The sequence below is a fragment of the Lynx rufus genome, unplaced genomic scaffold (genome assembly GCF_022079265.1).
Source record: "Lynx rufus isolate CCGP_SWC_20201006 ecotype Redwood Valley unplaced genomic scaffold, mLynRuf1.p SCAF_3, whole genome shotgun sequence".
Classification (NCBI taxonomy): domain Eukaryota; kingdom Metazoa; phylum Chordata; class Mammalia; order Carnivora; family Felidae; genus Lynx; species Lynx rufus.
Window position 1 is genome coordinate 199,191,374 of NW_025814845.1, and position 23,942 is coordinate 199,215,315.

A 23,942-nucleotide genomic window follows, 5' to 3' on the forward strand; every position below is an offset into this window, starting at 1 on the left:
TCTGTAGACTGGTTTCACAAACTATTTTTTAAAAACTAGAACTGAGAACCCTTTGACTATATAGGCAGTGATTTCGTAAACATGTCAATATTAAATATCCAAGTGGTAGTGGTTGTTTTCTAAGTGTTTCTCTAAGCTTATTTTATACACATTTAAGTAATTTTGTAATAGAAATAATTTTGGAAATCACTTAAATTTCCTCTCCATTCACTGGGAAAGTTTTATTTCTCCATTTTTCAACCAAAGAATACAGAGTATATTGCAATATTTATACATATATACCAAAATACACTTCCAATGTCCATGTTTAAAAAAGAAGGATAGACACATAAAATAATCAAATTTGTTTATTGGAAATGTTTTTTGGAACTCATTTCTTTTTCAAGTGATAGTCTCCTTGGTTTATTTCACTACATCGTGATAGCTCTGACTTACTGGTCAGATGTGAAATTTAAACCAGAAAGGTATAGACCATAACCAACAGTCATCAACTTCACCCATGTAACCTAATAGTGAATCACCTAGGTTGGAAATTATGTTCGGAGTATGGAATGGTCTCCTATCGATGAGGTTTCAAGGCAGTTGAATTCTCAGGCAGAGTATCCTATCCACATAAAAAGCGAGCAGGTCAAGAAAGAACGGAATCGAGGCTTTCTCACTGACAAGTAAATGAATATAATACTTGATTTGTCAAAACTGATGGCTAAAACTTCGTTGTGAATCAGACACTATAAATGCATGAACCTAACAGATAAGTTGGAATATACAAGTGGTGCATTTTTAAGCCTACCAGATTCACAAATGAAATCTTCCATTTATTCTTCAATTCAGTGATTTATCCATAAAATGTCAACTAACATCGATTAGTGATGTGTATTTGGTTGTGCTGGTCCTAAAGGAGTGAAGATAAATATGGCATGAATATTCATCCATGCTGTATTTCGGATAGCTGTCCATATCCTACCGTGTTATCTGTCTGCCAACTCCGTGAGACTGGAGAATCTCATAATTAGAAAAATAATGTAGACATCGTCTACAACACTGTACGCAGAACTGTATTTCTGCGTCTTCTCAAACTGCATTTATTTATACTTTTAAAATACTCTTATAAAGGGTTAAATGGCAGACGTTATTAAAAAAAAGAATACATTTTCTCTATTTTTTCAGGGAAGGTGAAGGTGGTTTTGCGTTAGCTTTGCTAATCTGAATAATTCAAATGCAGTGCAGGCTTTGGGCGATAAGTTGATCTCACCAGAAAAATCTCTCACTTTTCTGCCTTTCTCCTATTTCTCTTTTAATAGTTTTACCCAGCCATACATGTGGAAATCCCGGGGAGATACTGAAAGGAGTTCTCCACGGCACAAGATTCAACATAGGAGACAAAATCCGGTACAGCTGTCTCTCTGGCTATATCTTGGAAGGCCATGCGATTCTGACCTGCATCGTCAGCCCTGGGAATGGTGCTTCCTGGGACTTTCCAGCTCCATTTTGCAGGGGTACGTACCATATGACCACATGTGTCGTGAACCCAGACTAAGGCTTTGGTACTGATGGAATAAGTTTCCAGTAGACAAAATGAATTCGCGTCCTGCTGGGTCTTACCATGCCAGCTTATTCTGTTCCTAGAAGTCAATGTTACATGTAACCCAGGAAGCCATCACTGGGCTCTGTAAAGCTGATAAGAAATTTACATGTGTTCCTTGGGGCGCCTGGGTCGCGCAGTCGGTTAAGCGTCCGACTTCAGCCAGGTCACGATCTCGCGGTCCGGGAGTTCGAGCCCCGCGTCAGGCTCTGGGCTGATGGCTCAGGGCCTGGAGCCTATTTCCGATTCTGTGTCTCCCTCTCTCTCTGACCCTCCCCCGTTCATGCTCTGTCTCTCTCTGTCCCAAAAATAAATAAACGTTGAAAAAAAAAATTAAAAAAAAAAAAAAGAAATTTACATGTGTTCCTTAAACATCCGAATTTTTCTTCGTTCTGTTTCTCACATTCTATGGCTTTCTGCATAATGTTATCACTTGCTGTCATAGCATGCTAAGATTTACCATGCACATTGATGTCCTTCTTGATTGGACGGCTCCTTTTTTACATTTTGTTCTCATTAAAAATGACAGGCACCACTTGATAATTAAATTATACCTTTTAAAGACTTTTTGAACATTCTTAGACCTTTCAAATAAGTTGATCATGAAGGAACACACTCTATCCAAATGTTCAGCGGCATGATTTGGGGGCAAGGTTAGAATTACTTTCCTGACGCCCTGCAATTTTTAACCTTTTCCATAACACTACTTTACTGATCCATTAACTTTAGGAAAGAGCCTACTGTCACTCTCAAGTTCTGACTTTCCCGAGAAAAACTCATCACAGGGTTTCAAAAATAAAAGCGTGGCCAACATTTATTACGGCCTTGATGTGAGGCCAGAAAACGTGCTGAGCGCTGTACTTGTATCATACCATTTAATGCTCAAAACAGCCATGGGAACGGTAAGCACGGACGCTCATTTAACAGATGAAGAAACAGAATTTTTGTTTTCAAAAGGTTCCAGGGACAGTTTGCATGTGACGTCTGAAGATTCACCCAAGTCTGGCTTCTAATCCATGCTCTCCAGCACGAGTCCAAATTCACAGCGCCGGCTACAAGTCGCGTAGGGCAGCGTTCAGTTAACATCGGAATGCTTATAGTTTAGCCTCTGCTATTTAATGAACGCTTTCTTTAAAAATTAAAAAAAAATGTTAATGTTTCTTTATTTTTCAGACAGAGAGAGACAGAGCATGAACGGGGGAGGGTCAGAGAGAGAGGGAGACATAGAATCCGAAGCAGGATTCAGGCTCTGAGCTGTCAGCCCAGAGCCCGACACGGGGCTCGAACTCACAGAGCGTGAGATCATGACCTGAGCCAAAGTCAGAAGCTCAACCGACTGAGCCAGACAGGCGCCCCTCTTTTAAAATTTTTTTTTCTGTTAAATATTGTGGTCTCCTAAGATCTCCCTGATGCTAATTATGGGATGATGGCATATTGCTGCCACAGTTACCTCCCTCCTGCTGGGAGCTAGTACCTACCGATGGCTTATGATGGACCAGGCATGACTTTCCACGTTTCATCATCTCAAATAGGTATTTTATTAAAGACTCATTTTGCGGCTGAGGGGTCCGAGGTTAAGGAATGTGACTTGCTCAAGGTGTTCTAGCTCGTAGTTGATGGCGTTCAGGTTTAGCATGTTCAAATTCTTCCTCTTCCCTAGAGAAAATCCCACCAGGAAAGTTATCTGTTGCAAGTGTCTGTTTTTCCTCTGGACATGCTTATTTCAATGTGTGTTTCTGAAGTCTGTTGTCTCTCTTACTCTCTCTTTCTTCTTAGGGCTGTTATTTTCCATCTTGTCAAAAGAGTGACATACTCAAAATCCAGACCTTTGTCCCATTTCCCTTGTTTTTTCACCAGTTCTCCTCAACTAATGGATCCCATTTAAGGATACCACTTGGATCTCCTAAATATATGCTTTCTTCCTTGTCCCCACCATTGTTCCCATCCACTCTGGAGAAACACTGGAGCTACTCCAGCTTTGTTCTATTATTCCCTGTATGCCAGCTTTTTCCTTTCTCACTGTCTTTTGCTAACCTCTGTTCCCTGTCCTACTACACTGTTCCAGTTAGCTTTCTTGTTTTCTTTTCACCCAGACCCACTTCAAGTTGGCTAAATGAGCTCCATGCACAGAATCTCAGCCTCCATCAGACATTCTACTCGCTACTCCTTTTTTCCAAGAAACACATCTTCCTCACCCCTTTCTCTCTCAGCCAGACCCCATCAGTGATTCCAGAGGAATGGAGAGCCAACTCTTCAACATGGCTGCCAATGTGCCTCATGATAACCCTGGCTTAACTGGACTGTAAATGCCATCTGTCCGTGTTCTCAGACACAGACTTAAAGTGTTTCTCCCCACATGTGATGTTGTGTCAGGGCTGACTGGTGCTGGCTTTTCTCAAAGCCACTGACTGTATCATCTCTTTTGCTCTGCATTCCTCATACCATGGCTGGGGCGGGGGGGCAGTTTGTGCCACAGAAATTGGGAAACCCTAAAAACCAGGGTGGTTTTCCCAAAGAATTCCTTCCCGACATACCACTCCATGCTGAATTCCACAATTTTGCTCTTTTATCCTGCTATGTTTGTCTCCCCTATGGCCATAAATCTAAGTTTTCAAGTTCACACTCACGTCCAAATTTCTGTCATTCCTTACATTGCAGCCTCTTTTGAGATTGCTTTTTAAAAAAGTCCTTTTGTCTGTAGCATTTATTTTGTTGCTAGTTTATATCTGAACATAATGTCTTAATATTTTTTCTTGAACTCCTCTAGTCTCTAGTCATACAAACGTCGTAACTATATCCTTGATTCCTCTCTACCTTAAAATTTAGCGTAGTCTACAGCTATTTCCCCTCACCGCTCTGTTTCTCCCATTCAAAAACTTAATAGAGGTATAGAAACATGTTGAGAAGCAAATAATTAACATTTGTTTGGAAATGCAAAAATAAATATTAGCATTTGCCCTGACAGCTTGTTTCTTGCCCACACTCCCCCAAGGAGTTTTCTTCTTAACTGAAGGGTCCTTACTAATTCCACAATTATAAGGCTTTTTTAAGTCAAAGTTAATATAACTGTAAGCTCATAACCATTCTTATTCTGTCGCCAATTTATTAAATTCCACCAATATTAAGATGCTTTTATCAGGATAAATATTTTTTCTCCTCTATTACAGATTATTGCATTTTGCTTACATTTTGCTTTTCCCAGTGCTCGGGCTAGTAGCATTTCAAAGGGCATTAAATTAGATATAATTATTTTATGAAACAAGTTTGAAGGCTGCATCACAGTTTGTCTTTGAATTGGATAACTGAATCATAAGGAAAAAGAAATCAATGATCTAATTCTTATAAATGTGTAGATGTAGCATATCTAGGAGAGACAGAAATGAATTTCAGGAAAGTGGGTTTAGATAATTTATAAAAATTAAATGAGTATATTTTCTGCTTCCCCAACATTCTAGTTATTTAGTTATGGGAATTGCTGGAGGATTGATAGCGATGCTAACCGTAACACCACTATGATCCCATTACAATGACTTTTCGCTGGTGTTGAAAAATGTATATAGAACTCCAAGTGGCAGCCTTTAACCCGAACAATGGCACTTAAAGGTGTGTATCATTTCTAGAGTCACGTGATACTCTTTAAGTAAAAATGATAGGATCATCTATTTAATAAAATCAATACATAATAAAATGGGAGGCCAGCCAGCTCTTCCTCTGAATGGGAGCCCAGCATCAAACTGACTTCTCCTCAGGATGAGACTTTAGATATTGTTCTTCTGGAGCTATCATAGATCAGTCTTCTTCATTTATCCTAGAGTTTTCAACTTACTGTCTAGATCTTCTTTAATTCTATTTCATTATTGCCTGTAGCTCCTGGAATCTTTGCAAAGATTTGCTGTTCCTGTGTGTTCAGCTACGGTGGGCATTTAGAGGAGAAATATAAAAGGGAACTCAGAGATCCAATAACAGATGCTCTCAGCTCAGGATTGGAGTGCCTTCTCAATTTGCTTTCGGCTTCCCCTACTGTTTTATTAAATAAAATAGACTATAACATGAGGGCCCAGGTTATATGACAAATTACTTAGGTCCCCAGGACCCTGGAGGGCCACAGAGTATGAAATCCAAAAGAGGAGGGATTCTTCTTGAATGCAAACTGAATGACCAGCAGTTGTCTCCAGATTTATGGCATGATCATACAAGAAGGTAGAAAGGAAGTAGGTAAGGAGCTGCATTCAGAAAATGCTCCTTCTGAAGAAACAATGATCTGATCCGAAGAACCCTCAGGTAGAAGTGATCCTTATGTCATGTGAGTCCAGAATGAGGTGGGTAAGTCACTCCTTTCCCACCTCTCTTTAGACCCTGCAACTCTCTGACTCTGGACTTCATTTTTTAAGTATCAGTGTGAATTTACACCAGCTGCCTAAATCTAGGAATCCAACCACAAAGGGAATATGTAGACATAAGGGACATTTGGGGACATGAGCTCTGGCTGGGGCCTGGAAGAGATTAGGATAGTTTGTGCAAAGCATAAACTATAGGACAGTTGCATCAGGCATATGCTATTTGAAATAAGCCAGCTCCAAGCAAACACTAGTCCACTCCAGCCAGGGATGCATTCTCTTGCTTCCCCAAACATCAGCTCTGATGCGCCCTAATGCTTCCAATGACAGAACACTTTATATTTGCAAAGTGCTTCACAAAATACTTCTTAACATTGCAGAGCAGAGATCCCTAGAAGTCATAGCTCTGGACATTCCCAATCACAAGCTGTCCTAAATAACGTTTGTTTGTTTGTTGGTTTGTTTGTTTGTTTGTTTGTTTTGTAGTCTGCACTTCATAGGTTAGCCTCTATTTTGTGCACAACTCCTGTGAACTGCTATAGAAAAGCATTTAAAGATCATAGTTGTAGGGTCACCTCAGTGGCTCAGTCAATTAAGCAGCCGACTCGTGATTTCAGTTCAGGTTATGATTTCACCATTTGTGACTTCAAGCCCTCCATTGGGCTCTGCACCAACAGCATGGCGCCTGCTTGGGATATATTCTCTCTCTCTCTCTCTCTCTCCCTCTCCTTCTCTCTTTCTCTCAAAAAGTAAATAAAATAAACTTGAAAAAACTCTCCAAAAAGTCATAGTTATACACTTTCAATTTGTAAATATGCCGAAGTCCATAAATTCATGAACCTGTTTGTATCTCTAATCACCTTGAATGTAGGCAGGGAAAGCAATACTTTTCTTGTAATAAAGGTAAGGACGTTTTAAATGGTGCTGACATAGGTTGTAAATTTATGACTTAGACATTAGAACAAGACAGTTGATATATCATCCTACTTTTACTAAAATTTAATATAAGTGGCCTATGCACATAATTTTTAAAAAAAAGCAATAGTAAAGGGATTGCTGTGAAAAGAAACAGCCCATCGAAACTACCATACTTTTGTGCCACAGATATTCTGATACCATTTAACTATTTTTTGTTATCATTATAACTTCTTATACTGTTCTTAATCAGTTTTATTGTTTAAATTTTATTATTTTTAATTCACATCTTGCTTTGAGTATGAACATACTTCTATTACTTCCATCTACTGTGTCTTGTTTATCCCAATTTTAGATTTATGTTTATTATCTTTAAAAAATTAAATAATACAGGGGCACTGGGTGGCTCCGTCGGTTGAGCGTCCAACTTCAGCTCAGGTCATGATCTTACCGTTCATGGGTTCGAGCCCCACGTTGGGCTACGTGCTGACAGCTCAGAGCCTGCAGCCTGCTTCAGATTCTGTGTCTCCCTCTCTCTCTACCCCGCCCTCGCTCGCACTCTGCACTCTCTCTCTTTCTAAAATAAACATTAGAAATCAAAAAAAATAAATAAATAATACACAGTATATCTTTTTTTTCCCCCCTCCCTCCCAAAGGCACAGGCAAGGCTTTACTGGGACTACAGCTTGAGCTAAAGAGAGAGAGCTAACACACAGCAGCTTGGCTGGCCCCTCCAAATACTGCAGGGGCGGAGCTTATGTTGGGAGGGTTCCAGCTCCCACCCAACAGGTTAAAGAGGGAAGGGGGAGGAGGTGCTTCATCCTGATTGGCTGGAAGGGCCTCGTCCTGATTGGTCGACGGTGGCAGGCAACTGGGGCAGCTCATTGGCGCTCTTTGGAGCCTGGCTCTTTTGGCTCAGGTGTAAGCCCGCATCTCAAGAGCATCCTGGTTCTGGCTTTGGGCTGGCCGTCCACCCCAGTTTGCGAGCTGGTAGAGGCTCAGATCCAGCATCCTCAGTCCCACCAAGTCCTCTCTGTCTTAGGGTCCCTCCGTGGTCACTGCAGTCTGTTCCCAGAGTTGGTTTCTGAGGTGCAAAAATGATAGAAACAGGGCCAGACCCAGAAGTCAAAGACCAGGTGAGGCTTTATGGGGGTTATGGGAGACACAGCATTGACAGAGAATAATTAGGCTGGCCTCCCTTTTTCTGGTGTATCTTCTAATCATTTCCTCCTTCTGTATTCTCTCGGCTGTAATAGAACTTTTGCAATATCAGAGTTGTTAACATTGATATTTTATGTTATAATCTTAATTAAGTCCTTCTTAATTTGTCTAAAGGCTGAAAAACAATAAACAAGATTCATATTATTATAACTGTGTAAATATTTTTCTCCACATAAGTATTATGTCTGTAATTAGACTGCCTCCTCTGAAATCCAATATCTCACTCCCTGTGCCACTCAGAGTTCAGATGAGTTCTTTCTCAGCCTCAATTATTCATAATAATGCCATAATTACTTCTGTTTCACATTTGGACCAAGGCTATCTCGTATAGCTTGTTTAGTTAATGTCATATCAGCAGGCTTAAACACAAATATTGTGTGCTCATGTTAAACCCCAAATGATTGTTTCTGACTGGCAGTTGGTTCTGATACTGGTGGTAATTTGCAGACTTCTGTATCTGACTTTCAGTTTCCAGCCTTGTCTCCATCCATTTGGCAGAGGGAGGACAGTGCTGGAGTCTGTGTGAGCAGGTCCCTGCCTGTGCCTTGTGTTGATTAGACACAGCCATTCTGTTCATACTTAATTGGAAGGGAAGCTAGGAATTGGATCAGCTATAAAGTCGGGAAGAAGGAAAAAACAGATTCAGTAAATGGCTGGCTCATTCATGCGATGACTGCCTTCCATTGGTCCTAAAATTTTTAATTATCTTTTCTTTCCCTTGTGGATTAATAAAACTTAAGTTGTGTCACTATAATCCACATGTCTTCTACTTTACGCTTCTTCTGGTTGTTACTAGGAACAAACTTTGTTCTTCATTCTGAAGGTCACAGACTTTCTCTTAAACTCAACTGCTTCTTGTTCCACATACAACTGTTGCTGAAGTGTCTAGTTGCTACTGTCCCCAGAATCCTGGACTTCCATCGCTCTGTCAATAGCTCCGTTGCCTTCATTTTCCCAACCCCATTCTCCCCTCTCCCTGTACTATCCCTCAAGAGGGCTCTACACTGGCTCCTAGGGCTGTTCTTCACTACCCCACTCTTTCCTCATCCAGGGTCTTCCTTTCTCCTTGTTTCACCCCAAATAAGCTGTCTAAAACTGCTTCTTCTGAGGAAAATCCCTTAAGCCTCAGTGTGCCCACAAATGTCCTTTTATGCATCCACATGGATGGATATTATAGCTGAGTATAAAATTGTATGTGGAAAACATCTCTTCCCAGAATCGTTAAAGCATTGTTTCATTATTTTAAGCATATTATTGGCTTCTACTGAAATATATTTTCTCTCTCTCTGTCCACACATATGCACATGCAAACACACACACACACACACACACACACACACACACACACACAAGTAGGTGAGTGGCTTTTGAAGTTTGTGACTGAAAAGTTTGTCTCGAGCTAAAAAAAAAATAATTTTTCCAGGCATATGTCAATAGGGAAAATGGAGAGGTTTCTAAGAAAGGAAACACAAGTGAAACATCTTTTGAAGGAAGACACTATTTTCATAATTCATCATCTTCTCAGGGAGAAGAATAATGCACATGGTGTGGGAAAATGCCACAGATGCACCTGTTTGAGGTGAGCTTGGTTGTAGCCCCAAGCATCCTCACCATGTGTGAGGGAGCTGGCAGGGGCCATGATAATCACCCCCCAGGCAGGGCTTAAGGGGTCATTCAGCTGCCACCTGCCTAATAATAGCCAATCTCTCAGGATTTAGAACAGTGTTTTCCACTAGAAATATGATGCAACCCAGAAGCCTGAGCCCACCATGTAATTAAAAGTTCCTAGGGGCGCCTGGGTGGCGCAGTCGGTTAAGCGTCCGACTTCAGCCAGGTCACGATCTCGCGGTCCGTGAGTTTGAGCCCCGCGTCAGGCTCTGGGCTGATGGCTCGGAGCCTGGAGCCTGTTTCGGATTCTGTGTCTCCCTCTCTCTCTGCCCCTCCCCCGTTCATGCTCTCTCTCTGTCCCAAAAATAAATAAAAAAAACGTTGGAAAAAAAAATTAAAAAAAAAAAGTTCCTAATAACTACACTGATAAAGTAAAAAGAAACAGGTAAAATTAATAATACATTTTCTTAACCCAACGTAGTCCAAAGATGACCATTTGAACATATAATCAATATAAAATATGAATGAAGTAGTTTGAATTTTTCCATACAATTCTTCAGAACCTGGTGTGCACTTTACGGGTACAACATACCTCGGTGTGAAACAGCCACGTTCCAAGTTCTCATTCACCTCTTAGGCTAGGGGCTACTATTTCAAATGGCTTAGATTTCACAGGCAGAGGAATTTTAGTATTCTTTGTCCCTTCCACACCAATTGTTAATGCATGTGGAGTTCTGGCACTAAGTGGGTTTCATTTTCACTTATGATGTCGATTCAATATATAGATGTAGGTTTATGATAAGGACTCATAAGAAAATGGGTCTGAGTATACTCTGTCATAGACTGATTGGAATTCTTCCTTCAACTTCTCAGCCATTTTGCTGAAACAGATTTGAGCTGAATGGTATCGGAAAGTGGAGTCTATTTTTAAAATTAGTTTAGGCAAGAGATAAGAGTGAGCTGGCTCTTGATTAATCCAAAAAGATTTCTCAAAAGGAATCTCATTTCAGACACTGACTTACTTTTGGAACGAATGACACTGGGGTCTGAGCATTGAAGGGTATGGGGAACTTTGAAGAATGGGCAAGGTAACTAGTCAGGTAAGCAAAGAATTGGAAGCTCTTTGGTGCATGTACAACTCAAAAAGTATGCAAGAAAAAAAAAGACACATTCTAGGGAGGGCAAGAACTAGATTTAATTCCGGGGCCTAGCACCCATGATCTATGTTGCTGGAAGCATATTACATGCCTTTCTTAGAGTTCTTCTCCACCTGTGAGCTATTATATGTACTACAGTGAGATGTTCACAAAGACAGAGCACTGTAGGTGAGGTTGGACCCAGCAGCTTAGCTCCAGAGGCCACTTACCCAATCTCTACACAGAAGAATATATAGGAAATGCCAATTATTTTGAAAAAATGTATTAGTATGAGGGTTAAATGCAATGACATACGCTAAGCACCTTACAAAGTGTTTAGCACATAAATGTTTATAGGCTCTGCAGTGTTTGCTTCCTGGGTGCAAATCCACTCACCATTTGTGTGCTGTGACTTCGGCCAAACTTACTTTATCTCTCTGCTCTGAATCTCCTTCTCTGTGTAATATACCTATTTCACATGCCTGTTGTAAAGATTAAGTGAGAGAATCCAGGTGAAAAGCTTAGCAAAGGGGTGCCTGGGGGGCTCAGTTGGTTGAACGACCAACTTCGGCTCAGGTCATGATCTCGCGGTTTGTGGGTTCAAGCTCCACGTCGGGCTCTGTGCTGACAGCTCGGAGCCTGAAGCCTGCTTTGGATTCTGTGTCCCCCCCTCTCTCTACCCCTCCCCTGCTCACGCTCTGTGTCTCTCTGTCTCTCAATAATAAGTAAACGTTAAAAAAAAATTAAAAAAAAAAAGCTTAGCAAAGACCTGGCATAGTGAAATTCTGTAAATTCTAATTATTATAATTTCCGATCCTATTTCCGTACCCCCCCCACCCCGCTTCCCGTCTTGAAAACAGCTTCAGATTTTGGAACGAAGTGAATGAAGCCCATGGCAAACAATCTAAAAGTAAATTCATGTGAACTCCAGGATCTCAGTGCTTAAAGGGTTTTTAATGCATCGTTGATATTCTTTGGAATATATTTTTTTAATCTCTCAGGCTGATTTAATGAGAGAAAATGAATGAACAGAGACTCAGACGAAGAGGAAATTAAGTAGCTGCTGAAGGCTTAGTCGATGTAGAAACAGGTCATTATATTTTACTTGTCACTGTCAGAATGCAATGACAAGACCAATGTTACACATACACCATGCCCGTTGACACACAAATGCATATGCCTGGCATGACAGTGTAGAATATATAGATTTAACAATAGTCCAGGTGTAGATCCTTTCTGGATTCTTTTTTCTGAAGGGAATGATCAATCAATTTCAAAGTATCTGAATAAGGAGCAAATAGAGTAGCATTTGTTATCCAATGATAGATATTTCAGTTTGGTCACTAAAATTGCAAAGCTTAAGAAAAAGATGTGATAGTGGTGAAACCACTATCAATTACCAGATGACAAGCCCTGTTTATGTGCCTTATATATATTCTTGTATTTAATATTCAAGATCACTGTTCAAGTTCTATTTTACCACTGGTCTTGTTTTTTACAGTCTCAGGCACCAAGGCAAGACGTGACTTTTCTGAGGTCACACGGCGGTTAACTGGGAGAGGCAGAATCTGAACCCGGGCACTTTATGCCATTTGCCCCTATGATGCCGTGCCCACTCCCTTCCAGTTTACAAGAGAAATAAACGTCTTTAAAAGAATCTCAGTTATCATCTGGAAACAAATATTTGAATTTAAATTAAACAAGCATTTCTTCTTGAGAACTGTGTGCCTGAGCCCTGAAAAAGGGAAGGGCCGGGGAGAACATGGCTTGTCTAGAGATGGGCTATCAGGACTGTTAACAGGTCGGTTGATTTCCCCCCTGTAGAGACGACAGGGGGCGCATTCAGTGCTCTCCTCTTACTCCTCCTCCTACGTGCAGGACAGGAAGGTGTCTCACAGACCCCGTAGGCCATTCAGAGGTCATGTGCCCAGAACGGAGAAAAATAAAGGCAGTCAGGTGACAGAAGGGAAAGGTGGCTGCTGGTCTCGGTATTTTCTGTGGGTGTACAAATAATTTAAGCCAAACACTGACTAGAACTGCTTGCCGGAGTGACTACCGTGCGTAGCAAATGAAAAAAAATTGATGTGTAAGCTTAGTTCAAGAGAGCTTTAAGCCCATAGAGGGCTGTTTGGCTGTAAGGTCTTTCCCCTGTTTTATTTCAAAGGCTAAATATGATTTGCTGAAGCTATTTCTTTACAGAGTAAGTCAACCTTAGAGAAAACAAAGCAGACAGTGGTCTGTTTTCTCAAGTGGGCTTCCTACTCCAGGGGAAGAATTTCTTTGGATTAAGTTGGTCCATACCTCTTTATTCTTTCTTCCCTGCAGCTTTAGATCCTTCACGGAACCCCACCCCTCATCTGCCCTCCCAACAATCCCCCATCCTTGGGCACAAAGGCAAGACTTGGCAGGTGCCCCCGAGTGGTGGCACAATATTGGTGCACAGAGGAAGTTCTCTGGCCCCAAGAAGAACCACCTTGGGAGGCAGTTGAGGCAAGATACAAAACATTTGAGAGGTGGTTGGCCAATAATTATTCTTTTTTTTTTTTTTTTTTTTTTTTTTTTTTTTTTAAATTTTTTTTTTTCTCAACGTTTTTATTTATTTTTGGGACAGAGAGAGACAGAGCATGAACGGGGGAGGGGCAGAGAGAGAGGGAGACACAGAATCAGAAACAGGCTCCAGGCTCCGAGCCATCAGCCCAGAGCCTGACGCGGGGCTCGAACTCACGGACCGCGAGATCGTGACCTGGCTGAAGTCGGACGCTTAACCGACTGCGCCACCCAGGCGCCCCGGCCAATAATTATTCTTACTTTATTTTCTATTTCTAGCCAATGGAATCTTTTTAGGTAACTATGAGATACTCAAGAAAGAAAGCAATGAGGAAGTTGAGATAGCATGGCTAAACATTTTATTTAGATTAAAATCCTCTGGGGCAGGTGTCATAATATAAACTTTACATATACTATGTTATGCTGTCCAAAAATTGTGAGGTGAATATTTATAGTTTGCAGATAAGGAATCGAATTCTCTGACATGCAGAGACTCTGGTCCAAGGCTACAGAGACAATGGCTGCCATAGGCAGTTCTCACGTGGTGCTTCTTACACATGCCTCCGAATGCCTCCTCCTTGGGGGAAGCTAAAGGGAGGTTGTTTGCTTTTGTTTTGTGGAAAAGCATGATCTGTAAACCATTAAAAGTAATAGCAAATGAATCATTATTTAAAGCTAGGCTTCCATAAAGCTCTAACCTTGTTTCTGTCTAAACACATGCATTTAAGATAAATATTCACCTAAATTTGTCAAAACCCGTTGTCACTATTATGTGATGGTTTTAAAGAATATAGGATGTGACAGCTGGGTTTTTTTGTTGTTGTTGTTGTTGTTTTGTTGTTGTTGTTTAAGAGTTGACTGATTTTATCTATTTCAGGACAGTTGCTTTTTTTTTTTTTTTTTTGGAAGGATGGGTCCTAGTTAGCAAGCAAGGATGCCATGAAATAAAGAACTGGGAGCCATCTCAGTAATGCCTTTAATAAAACAGGCTAAATAATGTATGCGTGTGTTTCATTTAGAGCTGTCTAAAGCTGAAAATTTCTTTAATTGATAAGCCTTACATAACGTGACTGGAAATGACAATATGTCACTTGCCACTGCTTCACGAAATGTCACTCAAGGTTTTTTAATTGCAGGCATTCCGCTGCTAGTGATGCCAGGGAGAAAGAGAGGCTGGGGAAGATGTAGCTGGAGGGGAGGAGAAGGGAGAGAAGTCATGCTTTTAATGCGAGCCTATAAATTCTGTGATATTTAAAACACAGCTGTGTTTTTATCAGTTATGTTACAGAAATAACATAAAACGAATCTTAAATGATCTGTCATGTCAGGACCACGCATTACAAAGTAAGATTGAGTGGGGCAATCTTCACAGAAGGAACCTGGCTCTAAATTAAGTTTGAATGGCTTTAGACAATTTTGTTTTAAGCACTTTTCTTGCACACTGTGCAATAAACAACTCTAATGTAAACCTTACCAAAATTGGGGGAAAAAAGAAGTATTGAAAATATATGTCAACATTAGATTGTAGTAAGTCTGGCTCACATGTTTTGCATTTCATGATGCCACGGGCTTTCTGCTAAGCACCTTTTTTAAAAATATGTTTACATTATCTCATTAAATCCAATCTTGTGACAAGTTTAAAGCATAATCATAAGGTGCCTGTATGCCAATTATTTTTAATTTTGTGGATTAATTTACAGTTATTTTTCTGCGATTTTATCAGAGGTACCATATTGGGTTGTAGAGCTGACTGTCTAATACCAATATAGATATATTTCCAAGGAAATGCCATTCACTGTGATAGGTAGTAACAGACGTGTCTAACAGCAAGAACTTTGTCACTCAAGATCCTGCTTTGCCATATACTAGCTGGGACATCTTGGGCAAGCTATTTTCTTGCAAAGCCTCTGGTTTCGATTCCTTTAAATTAGACTAATACTTTTAATCTCACAATACTGGCAAGGATTAAATAATATCTCAAAGTGCTCAATACCAATAATTACTATTATTATTGTAAATGTTATCACTGAAGATCCAGGATGGAGGGAAAGTAGGGACCAATGAGGCCAACCCAAGCTCTGGGAACTCTCAAGGCTGAAGTCATAGAGCAGATTACTTTTCTTGTTTTTCCTTTGTAAGATTAGTATTATACCATAAACTTTCAGTTTTAATTGATAGCTTTTTCTTCTCAATATCCTCAAAATTATACAAATTAATAGTTATTTCTTTGCCTGTAATTGAACATAATGAGTGTTTCCAACATTTACGGCTGCACATAATACTATAATTAGTGTCTCTGTACATATAGCATTGCTTTTGTTTCTTCTGTTTAATTATTTCCTAAGGATAGAGTTTTCAAAATGTTGTTTATGCCTTGCACACTTGCTGAACAAATTTCCACGCCGCCAGGAGTTTCACCACAATTATTCCCAGTTTCAATGTTAGTATTTGCTTTTAATTTGCTGAGAATTTAGTAGCATTAGAACGATGCCCCAAAGTTGCCTTAATCGTCCTTTGATTTCCAATAGAATATGTCTGCTTACTATTTGTGTCCATTCATTCATTCTTTAAAGAAACATCTAGTTATCAAGGACATACATGTTTTCAGACACACTTAACCAATAAGTTCAGTAAACTCTACCGATCAAGGGTAAGATAGTAAATATTTTATGTTTTTCAAGCCATATTGTCTCTGTATGAACTGTATTCAGTCATTGTGCAGAAAAGTTTCCATAGGCATTACCTCAACAAATAGGCAGTGCTGTGTTCCAGTAAAGCTTTATTTACAAAAACAGTTCCAAATGTGGTCCACAAACCATAGTTTGTGTACATTAGTTCCTGAAGCTGGGGCTACAAAGTGAAAAAAAAATAAGGAAAAATCCCAACCACCATGGAAATTATATTTTTGGTTGGAGATAGATAGCGTAAATACATAAAGAGATTAGTAAAACCAGATACATAACATCTAACTGTAATAAGTGCTCAGAGATGTTCTCACTAAGAAAGTGACATTTGACCAAGAGCTGTACTGGCCAGCTGTTTGGCTTGCCCAGAGCTGTCCTGGTTTTAGCACCTAAAGTCCTATATCCTGGGAAAATTATGTATTTGGCAAAATGAACATTTTTTGGACCCCTCATGGAGGTAGAGTAAACCCTACTAGAATATCAAGAGAGTGGTCCAGATCAAGGAAGTGTCCATGGCTTGAGTCCTGAGATACAGGGCGAGAATGGGGGGATAGTACAGTGGTGAGTGTGGCTAGAGCACGTTGGACAGTGGCAGGCGGGAGAGAACAGGTCAGAGACAAGGTGGGAGGAAGAAGGTCTTGGAGGGTCCTGTCGTCCCTAACATAGGCACTAGCTTCTATTGTGAGCAATATGGAAAGAAACTAGAGGATTTGGGGAAGAGAAGTGGCATCATCTCATGTAGAATTTAAGAGGATTACTTGGCTGCTGTGTTGAGAAAATAATATATGGTGGAAAGGATAAAATCAGAGAACCTGTTAGGAAGCCATTGTAACAGAGTGAGAGGTGGTGTTATTTGTCATGATAGTGGCAGGGCAAGCTGCCAGATGCAGTTGGATCAAGAACGTAGTTTGAAGAAAGGGCCACTAGGATTTTAGGACACCGTGCTCATGGATGTGAAAGAAATAGAAGAGCGTTGGGTGATGCCATGGTCTTCTTACCAAGCCACTGGGAGAGGGGAGCTGCCATTATTTGACATGGAGAATACTGTGAAATTTCAGACTTGGAAAGGGAAAGATCAGAAGTAGGACTTGGGAGTAAGTCTGGAATGTGTTTAGGCGTCTACATGGATGTATCATGTAGGGACTTGGATATATAAAACTGAATTCAGAAGAGAGATCTGGAATGGAACTACAAATTTGAGAATGTTCAGCCTACAGATGGTATTTAAATCCATGTAACTGAACATGGATGAGACCAATAAGGGGATGGATATAGTCAGGAAGAAACAAAGTCCAAGGATAGAGCTGTAGGCATCATGCTACTGATCAGAGGGTGACTTGAAACCAGGTGGGGCTGAGTATAAATGGCCAATAAGCTCAAAGCAAGCCTGAGAAGAGTAGTTCATAAAAGTACTACTGAGGGACGCCTGGGAGGCTCAGTTGGTTAAGCTTCTGACTCTTGGTTTCGGCTCAGGTCATGATCTCACAGTTTTGTGAGTTGGGGCCCCATGTGGGGCTCTGTGCTGGCAGTGTGGGTCTGCTTGGGATTCTCTCTCTCCCTCTCTGTCTGCCCCTCCCCCACTCACGCTAACTCTGTTTCAAACAAAACAAAACAAACTTTAATTAGATAGATAGATGATAGATAGATAGATAGATAGATAGATAGATAGATAGATAGATAGATAGAGTGAGCTAGGGAATAAATCATATGCACACATTGAACCAGTGCTATTTTAAAAACTTTTGATATTGTTCTACATATGTAAGATGTAATCATTGGTGGAAATTTTGAGAAGGGTATGTCCAGTCACTCTGTACTATTTTTGCAAACTTTTGTGAATTTGCAATTATTTCAAGACTAAAAGAATAGTTTTAAAAGCCTAGTGAAAAAGCAAATTTAAGGAATAGGAAATGGAGAATAGTCCAGTGTTGTTGAGGGCTTGTGTGAGAGGAGAACTGACTGTAGGATTTATCGGTGTTTCTACCTGAAGAGCCCAGCTGCAGTGGGCCAGGAAGGACAAAATCATGACTCAAGTGGGTTCAAGAGAGGATGAGAAAAAATTAAAGATTGCAGTTATAGACATTTTTTGAAATGTGTTACTGGGAAAGGGGTTTTTAAAAATAGGGCTAGAGATGGAAGTGGAATCTGGAGGTAGATGTGGAATCAAGAGGTAGTTGCTTTAAAATTTTGAATTGGGGAAATTATAATATGTCTATGTGCTGAGAACAGTTGTCCAATAAAAAAGGGAAATGATCATTTGGAGAGAGGAGAGAGTGCTAACTCTTGGCTTAGGGACTTGATCAGGGATGAAAGCAAGAACACAAACAGGTGTCAACCCTAGGTAGGAACCCAGTATGGACATTCTATGAGCAGAAGTACAGAGAGGTGATCAAATAGAGTGCTGATAGGTTGTAAAATGTCTCTTTTTATAATTTTTAAAAAATGTTTATATTTTTATTTATTTTTGAGAGAGAGAGAGAGAGAGAGAGAGAGAGCAAACATGAGCAGGGTAGGGGCATAGGGAGGAAGAAAGAATCCCAAGCAGGCTATACACTGTCAGAGCAGGGCTTGACAGGGGGCTCAGACTCATGAACTGTGAAATTATGACCTGAGCCAAAGTTGGATGTGTAACTGACTGAGCTTCCCAGGTGCCCCTAAAATGTCTCTTTTGATTGCCTCTGTTTTTAGTAAACAGGAAAGAAAATCACCATTGAAGGGTGGGAGTATGGTAGGAGATATTGGCAGGTTAAGGATGAAGGAGGTATGATATGGTATTCCCCCAGAAAGAAGCCTAAAAACTGAGGGAAATTAAGAATGCCACAATTAAAGGACATTTTGGATCTAGCCATCAATTTAAAGTTAGACCCATCTACATGGTTCTGGTTTTGCGTTTTCTCCAGCCATACTTACCTAAATGTGAGTAAGTGTGGATTTGACCCAAGTTTGAATTGAAGGAATTGACAATGGACTTATAGCAAGCACAAGGGGTGATTTAAATAATTGCCATGAAATCTAAGGATGTCCAGGTGAGACATAAGAACAGAAGGGAATAAAAGGAGAAAGTGGCAAGATCAGGGAACTGTAGGTGCTATGGGTTCAAAGAACGGTTGGAGTTAATGTGTTTGGGAAAGTGGCCTGGACATATGGAAAGTTGGGGTCTGATCACAGGACACTTCAAATGCAGTTATGGCAAACGATCATGTATCATGTTGAAAAGATGAAGGACGAGGATGGGGATAAAAGGACTGTGTTGGAGGGTTGGAGGAGGGGGGCAAGTGAACTGAGAAGCCAGCCTACAAAGGATTGTCTATCATTGATATGGAAATAGCAAGAATTAGGCCAAACATGGAATTGCAGAAAATGGCAGTGAGCCAGGGGTAAAAAAAAATCTTCACGGAATAATGGAGATGCCCCAGGGATTTTGTAGAGGGCTAGAGGAAGAAGATTCTGGGGATAAAAGACTCAAAGGTGAGGCACTTTGGGGAGGAAAGAACAAAGTACCTGAAATAGTAATGAGATGTGCATAGGTAGACACATCGCCCAGTGCCAGGGCCAGCAGTCCTTGGACTGTGGAAGCAAACAGTGACCATGTGGGAGGCCTTCATGATGCACTATCCTCAGAAGATATCTGGGCTTCCGTTAGAGAAGGAGGGGGTTTCCTCAGAAATGGTTGAGAGGTAGGGAGTTTTGCTGAGAGTTGACCTTCAGTTTCAGAGGACCTAGCAGAAGGCTCAAGAGCTTGGAAGGGGTAGGAGGTCAGACACATGAGATGTGAAGATCTTTGAGGGTTTGCGGGGTGACCAGGAGATCACTGCTTCTTGAGGTGACTACAGTCCGCAAGGATAAAAGACAATCCCCTGATGGTCTCAGGTGGAGTGTAAGTGGGTGGTGTCTACAGAAACAATGCCAGTAGATTTGGGGCCCTCCTGCCTTCCCGTGCCTAGTGCAGTGGAAACCTTCTTGACCTGCGGCTCTTTGTGACTCTCTCCCCCTCTGGAGTCACTTCCTATTTGGTGAAAGCAAAGTGTCACCCAAAGCAGCGATGCTTTTAAAACTTATGATAAATCACTAAAAAATAATTTAATAAACTATCACGGATTGATTGCTTCGTGCCAAGCAGGAGGAAATAATAATAGCGAGTTTTATGGAGCAGGTAGTATTTGCCTGCATTTTTCTAGCACTTTACAGTTCTTAATGCATTTTGCCCTCGCAGAAGCACTGTGAATAGGTACCCATTATCATCTCTGTTTACAGGTCAGTAAACGAGGCACAGAGAAGGGAAGGTGTCACACCAAAGTCAGTGGGGGAACCCCCTGGTTTAAACCCAGACCTCCTGACTTCAAGGTTGTCAGCGGTACCCGTGTTCCACACAGCCTTAGGCAAAGGACCTTAGAGAATATCTCCTAGACTTAGAAATTGGGCATCATGCATGTGTTTGTGTATATGTTCCTTTTCTCTTTCCTGAATATTTTTCCATACAATTTTTAAAATTGCGAAGAGTCTACAAATCCAGTTGTGTATGCTGCTTTTTATAAATTTAATATTCTAACTGAGGAGTTTACTGAAGCCATCTTAGAAATGCTTGGTTAACACATTGGTCCCGTGGTTTGGATAAATCATACTTTATTTAATGATGTATCTGTTGTTAAACTTTTAGTTGGTTTCCATTTTTCTTTGTTATAAATATGGCAAAGTATGTCTCTAAATAATGGTTTATTCTGTATTTTGAATTATGCCCTTAAGATATATTCCTAGCAACATTTATACCCAGGCAAGGCATATATAATAATTTTAGAGTTTAGAATGAAACTTTGTAAAAGTTTGGAAATTCCTTAGGGGAAATAGTGTACTCTGATTTCTGCTTACACTCAGGATTATTTTCCCTACTTACAGAAATCAGTAGATTCAAATACATCTTTTATTAAAAACCTTATCGTCTTCTTGGATTAAGTTGATGGCATTCAAACTCCTTTGAACTGTAGCATCTTTTTTTTTTTTTTTCAAATGCAAGATTTTATGAACCTCAGTATAGGAAACTGATTTAAAGGAAACACGGCTCTGATGGAAATTTGGTTTGGGAGCCAGAGTCGCCTTGCTCGACTGTTTTGCTAATTCCAACCATTATATGGAAGTTGTAGAAACATACTTTTTAAAATAATCAAGTGACTCACTATTGATCCTCATCATTTCATTAAAAAATTGTTGTATAGTAATTTTTACAGTCATGTAGTCACCTGGAAGTTTTGAACCTAACTTCATTTTCTTTGTGAATAATGTGGAAGGAAGGAGGGAAGGAAGGAAGGAAGGAAGGAAGGAAGGAAGGGGAATAAAAATAGCATTTCCTAAATCAGATCCCCCAATTTTCAGCTTTCACATAAATCCCTCCAGTATTGCAAAATTAATATTGAAGTAAAATGTAAAATATTGAAGTAAAATTTTATTCACATTAATATCCACGGAGCTTGCATTATATTAATATAGCTATATTATTTAAATATTGCTCAGAATTATTTAGCTTAATGGTTTTCTGTTTTGATGCATTTTGCTTTGTGTGTGTGATTTCTAAGTTTACGTCACACGGTTAACTGTGGAACTTGAACTCCGGGTGCCAGGAAGCTTGCCCCGAGTCTCCTTATTGTTTTGCTTTGATTTATTTGCTTCCTCTCCCTGCCTTGACTTTATCTCTTCTTGAGATTTCCCTGCTGCTCCGCTGTACATAAAAGGAACATTCCTGGTCCTGTGGCTTAGCTACTTGGTGAAAACAAACGAAGCTAAGTAAACATACCAACTAAACCCCTCGTGGATTGCTACAGTGATAAAACTTTCTTGGCAATTAATTTTTGTCTGAAATATCTCTACTTAGAGGCTTGCTGCAGTTTTTAGAGAATGTTTTTTAAACCTTATACTTGAAAAAGCCACAGATTTCCATACCTAAGCATAGTTTCTCCCGCTCATCTTAGAAATGGGGTAGTTGGATGCCATGCACGGCCCCAGAGATCTGTTTTGTGACAGTCACACTACACCGAAGATAACTGGATACAGGCACATTCAACCTGATAGAGTCGCAGGGAGTGCTGCAATCATCACTCAATGAAGGAGGAAAAAGAGAGTTCACTGAGTTCCAGGCTGCCTTCTAGGAACAGGGACATTAGTCCAAAGACAGCCTAGACAGCTTACGGCCCAATGCTTGGCACTCAGCTAAGTGCTAAGAAGTAAACCAGGGCAGGATGAGGCGATGGGAGTCACAGAGAGCTGGTTCACATACAGTCAGCAGAGAGGGCGGACCAGGAAGGGGAGACCTGTCTTGGGGAGGGTGATGAGACCAAAGGCTCTGGGGCAGGAACGCACGCTCGTGGCACGTGGTGAGGCAGCGTGGTTAGAACAGAGCGAGGAAAGAGTAGTGGGGAGAGGGGGGCACGGAGCGGGCAGGACAGGCACTGGGGACTGGGAGGGGCTGTGGGTCAGATCACAGAGAGTGTTGATTTTACTCTGAGTGGGGACAGAAGTGTAAGAGTTTTGAGCAGAAAATTTTAAGATTCAAGTAAAATTAAAAAAAAATCCATCTGGCTGATTTGAATGAAACAGATTACAGAGAAATGAAGAAGGCAAGAAGAGAAGTCAGTTCTGAGGGCTCTTGCGTGTGTGCATGTATGTGTGTGTTTGTGCACGTGTGTATGCATGTAAATGGTATTGAGATGATTCCGAAGGTCTCTGGCTGTACGTTTTTTCTAAACCTGCCAGTGATCTCTAGTTTTGAGGCTCCTACGTGTAATTTTCAAATAAAGCATTCGTTTTTAGCATTTTATTTGTGAATAAAATAGAGATAAAGTATTAGTGTTTAGTTGCTATTTTTGCATTGTTACTAGTTTTTATGTAAAGGGTGAAACCCGCCTTGTGAAAACACACATCAGAAATTACAGACTGGTCATATAAAAGAATTTAAGTTACATCTGTCATACACATACTTTCCATCACAATCCTAGGGTTAAAGATACATTAAAACAAGGACAATAAATCTCTTATACCCTTAATGATTTTTAGGTTTTTCTAGACATAAAATATCTTAGTTTAGAAAATTGAGTAGCTCTTTCCTAATTAAGTTTATTTACCGAGGCTTATTCTTTGTGAGAAAATCTGTGCAATGTACATCAAAAATGAGTCCATTTTCAAATTCTATGGCAGCTACTCTGTTTTAAATTATCTTATATAAACAGATTATTTAAGGGAGAGCACCATGTATGTTTTCCCTATATTTTAGCACATTTAAGGAAGTCACATATCTCATTGATTATTAATTCTGACTCAAGGAAAGAATACTACATAGCGTTTTAATACGGCTTTAATTTCTTCTGTTTAAAAGCTCTATATAGTACCACTGAAAAGAACCAGAAAAAAAGAACTAATTAAATTCATCTAAGTAAATGGTTGTCAACAAGGGATCATTTTGCCCCCCAAAGAACATTTGGCAATGTCTGCAGACATCTTTCGTCAACACAGTTGGGGATATTTTTGGCAAGTTGTGGGCACAGGCTAGGATGTTACAAAGTTTCCTACAATGCACAGAGCATCCTGTTAGAACAAAGAATTATGTGGCCCAAGATGTTAACGATGGTGAGGCTGAGAAGCCAGGACACCCGTGTTATCTCTTAATCATAATTTTAAAATGGAAATTGCTTTGTCCTTGTTACTATTTAGTATAGGAGATACCTTTAATAATGAGATACAGGCAACTCCCAGAAAAGCATTATCTTTATCCATGTACATTTCCTGGGGAAATGCCTGAAAATGAATTATGAATGAATATTTTATAATGGTAGCTATCTCAGATTTTCATATTTTTTTCCCTTGGAAATTGGTGATGTAATGAAACATCAGGACAGGAATATATGATGCTTTGTCTCTGTTTCTTGGA

At 40.2% G+C, this 23,942-nt stretch overlaps 1 protein-coding gene across 1 annotated transcript in view; it reads left to right on the top strand.

The window, feature by feature from the left end:
• Positions 1 to 23,942, top strand: part of CSMD1 (CUB and Sushi multiple domains 1) — a 1,672,960-nt gene that overhangs the window by 636,244 nt on the left and 1,012,774 nt on the right. Inside the window, exon 6 of the mRNA XM_047092364.1 lies at positions 1,302 to 1,496. Within this exon, the coding sequence (XP_046948320.1) occupies positions 1,302 to 1,496 (195 nt within the window). The remainder of the gene's footprint in view (positions 1 to 1,301; positions 1,497 to 23,942) is intronic.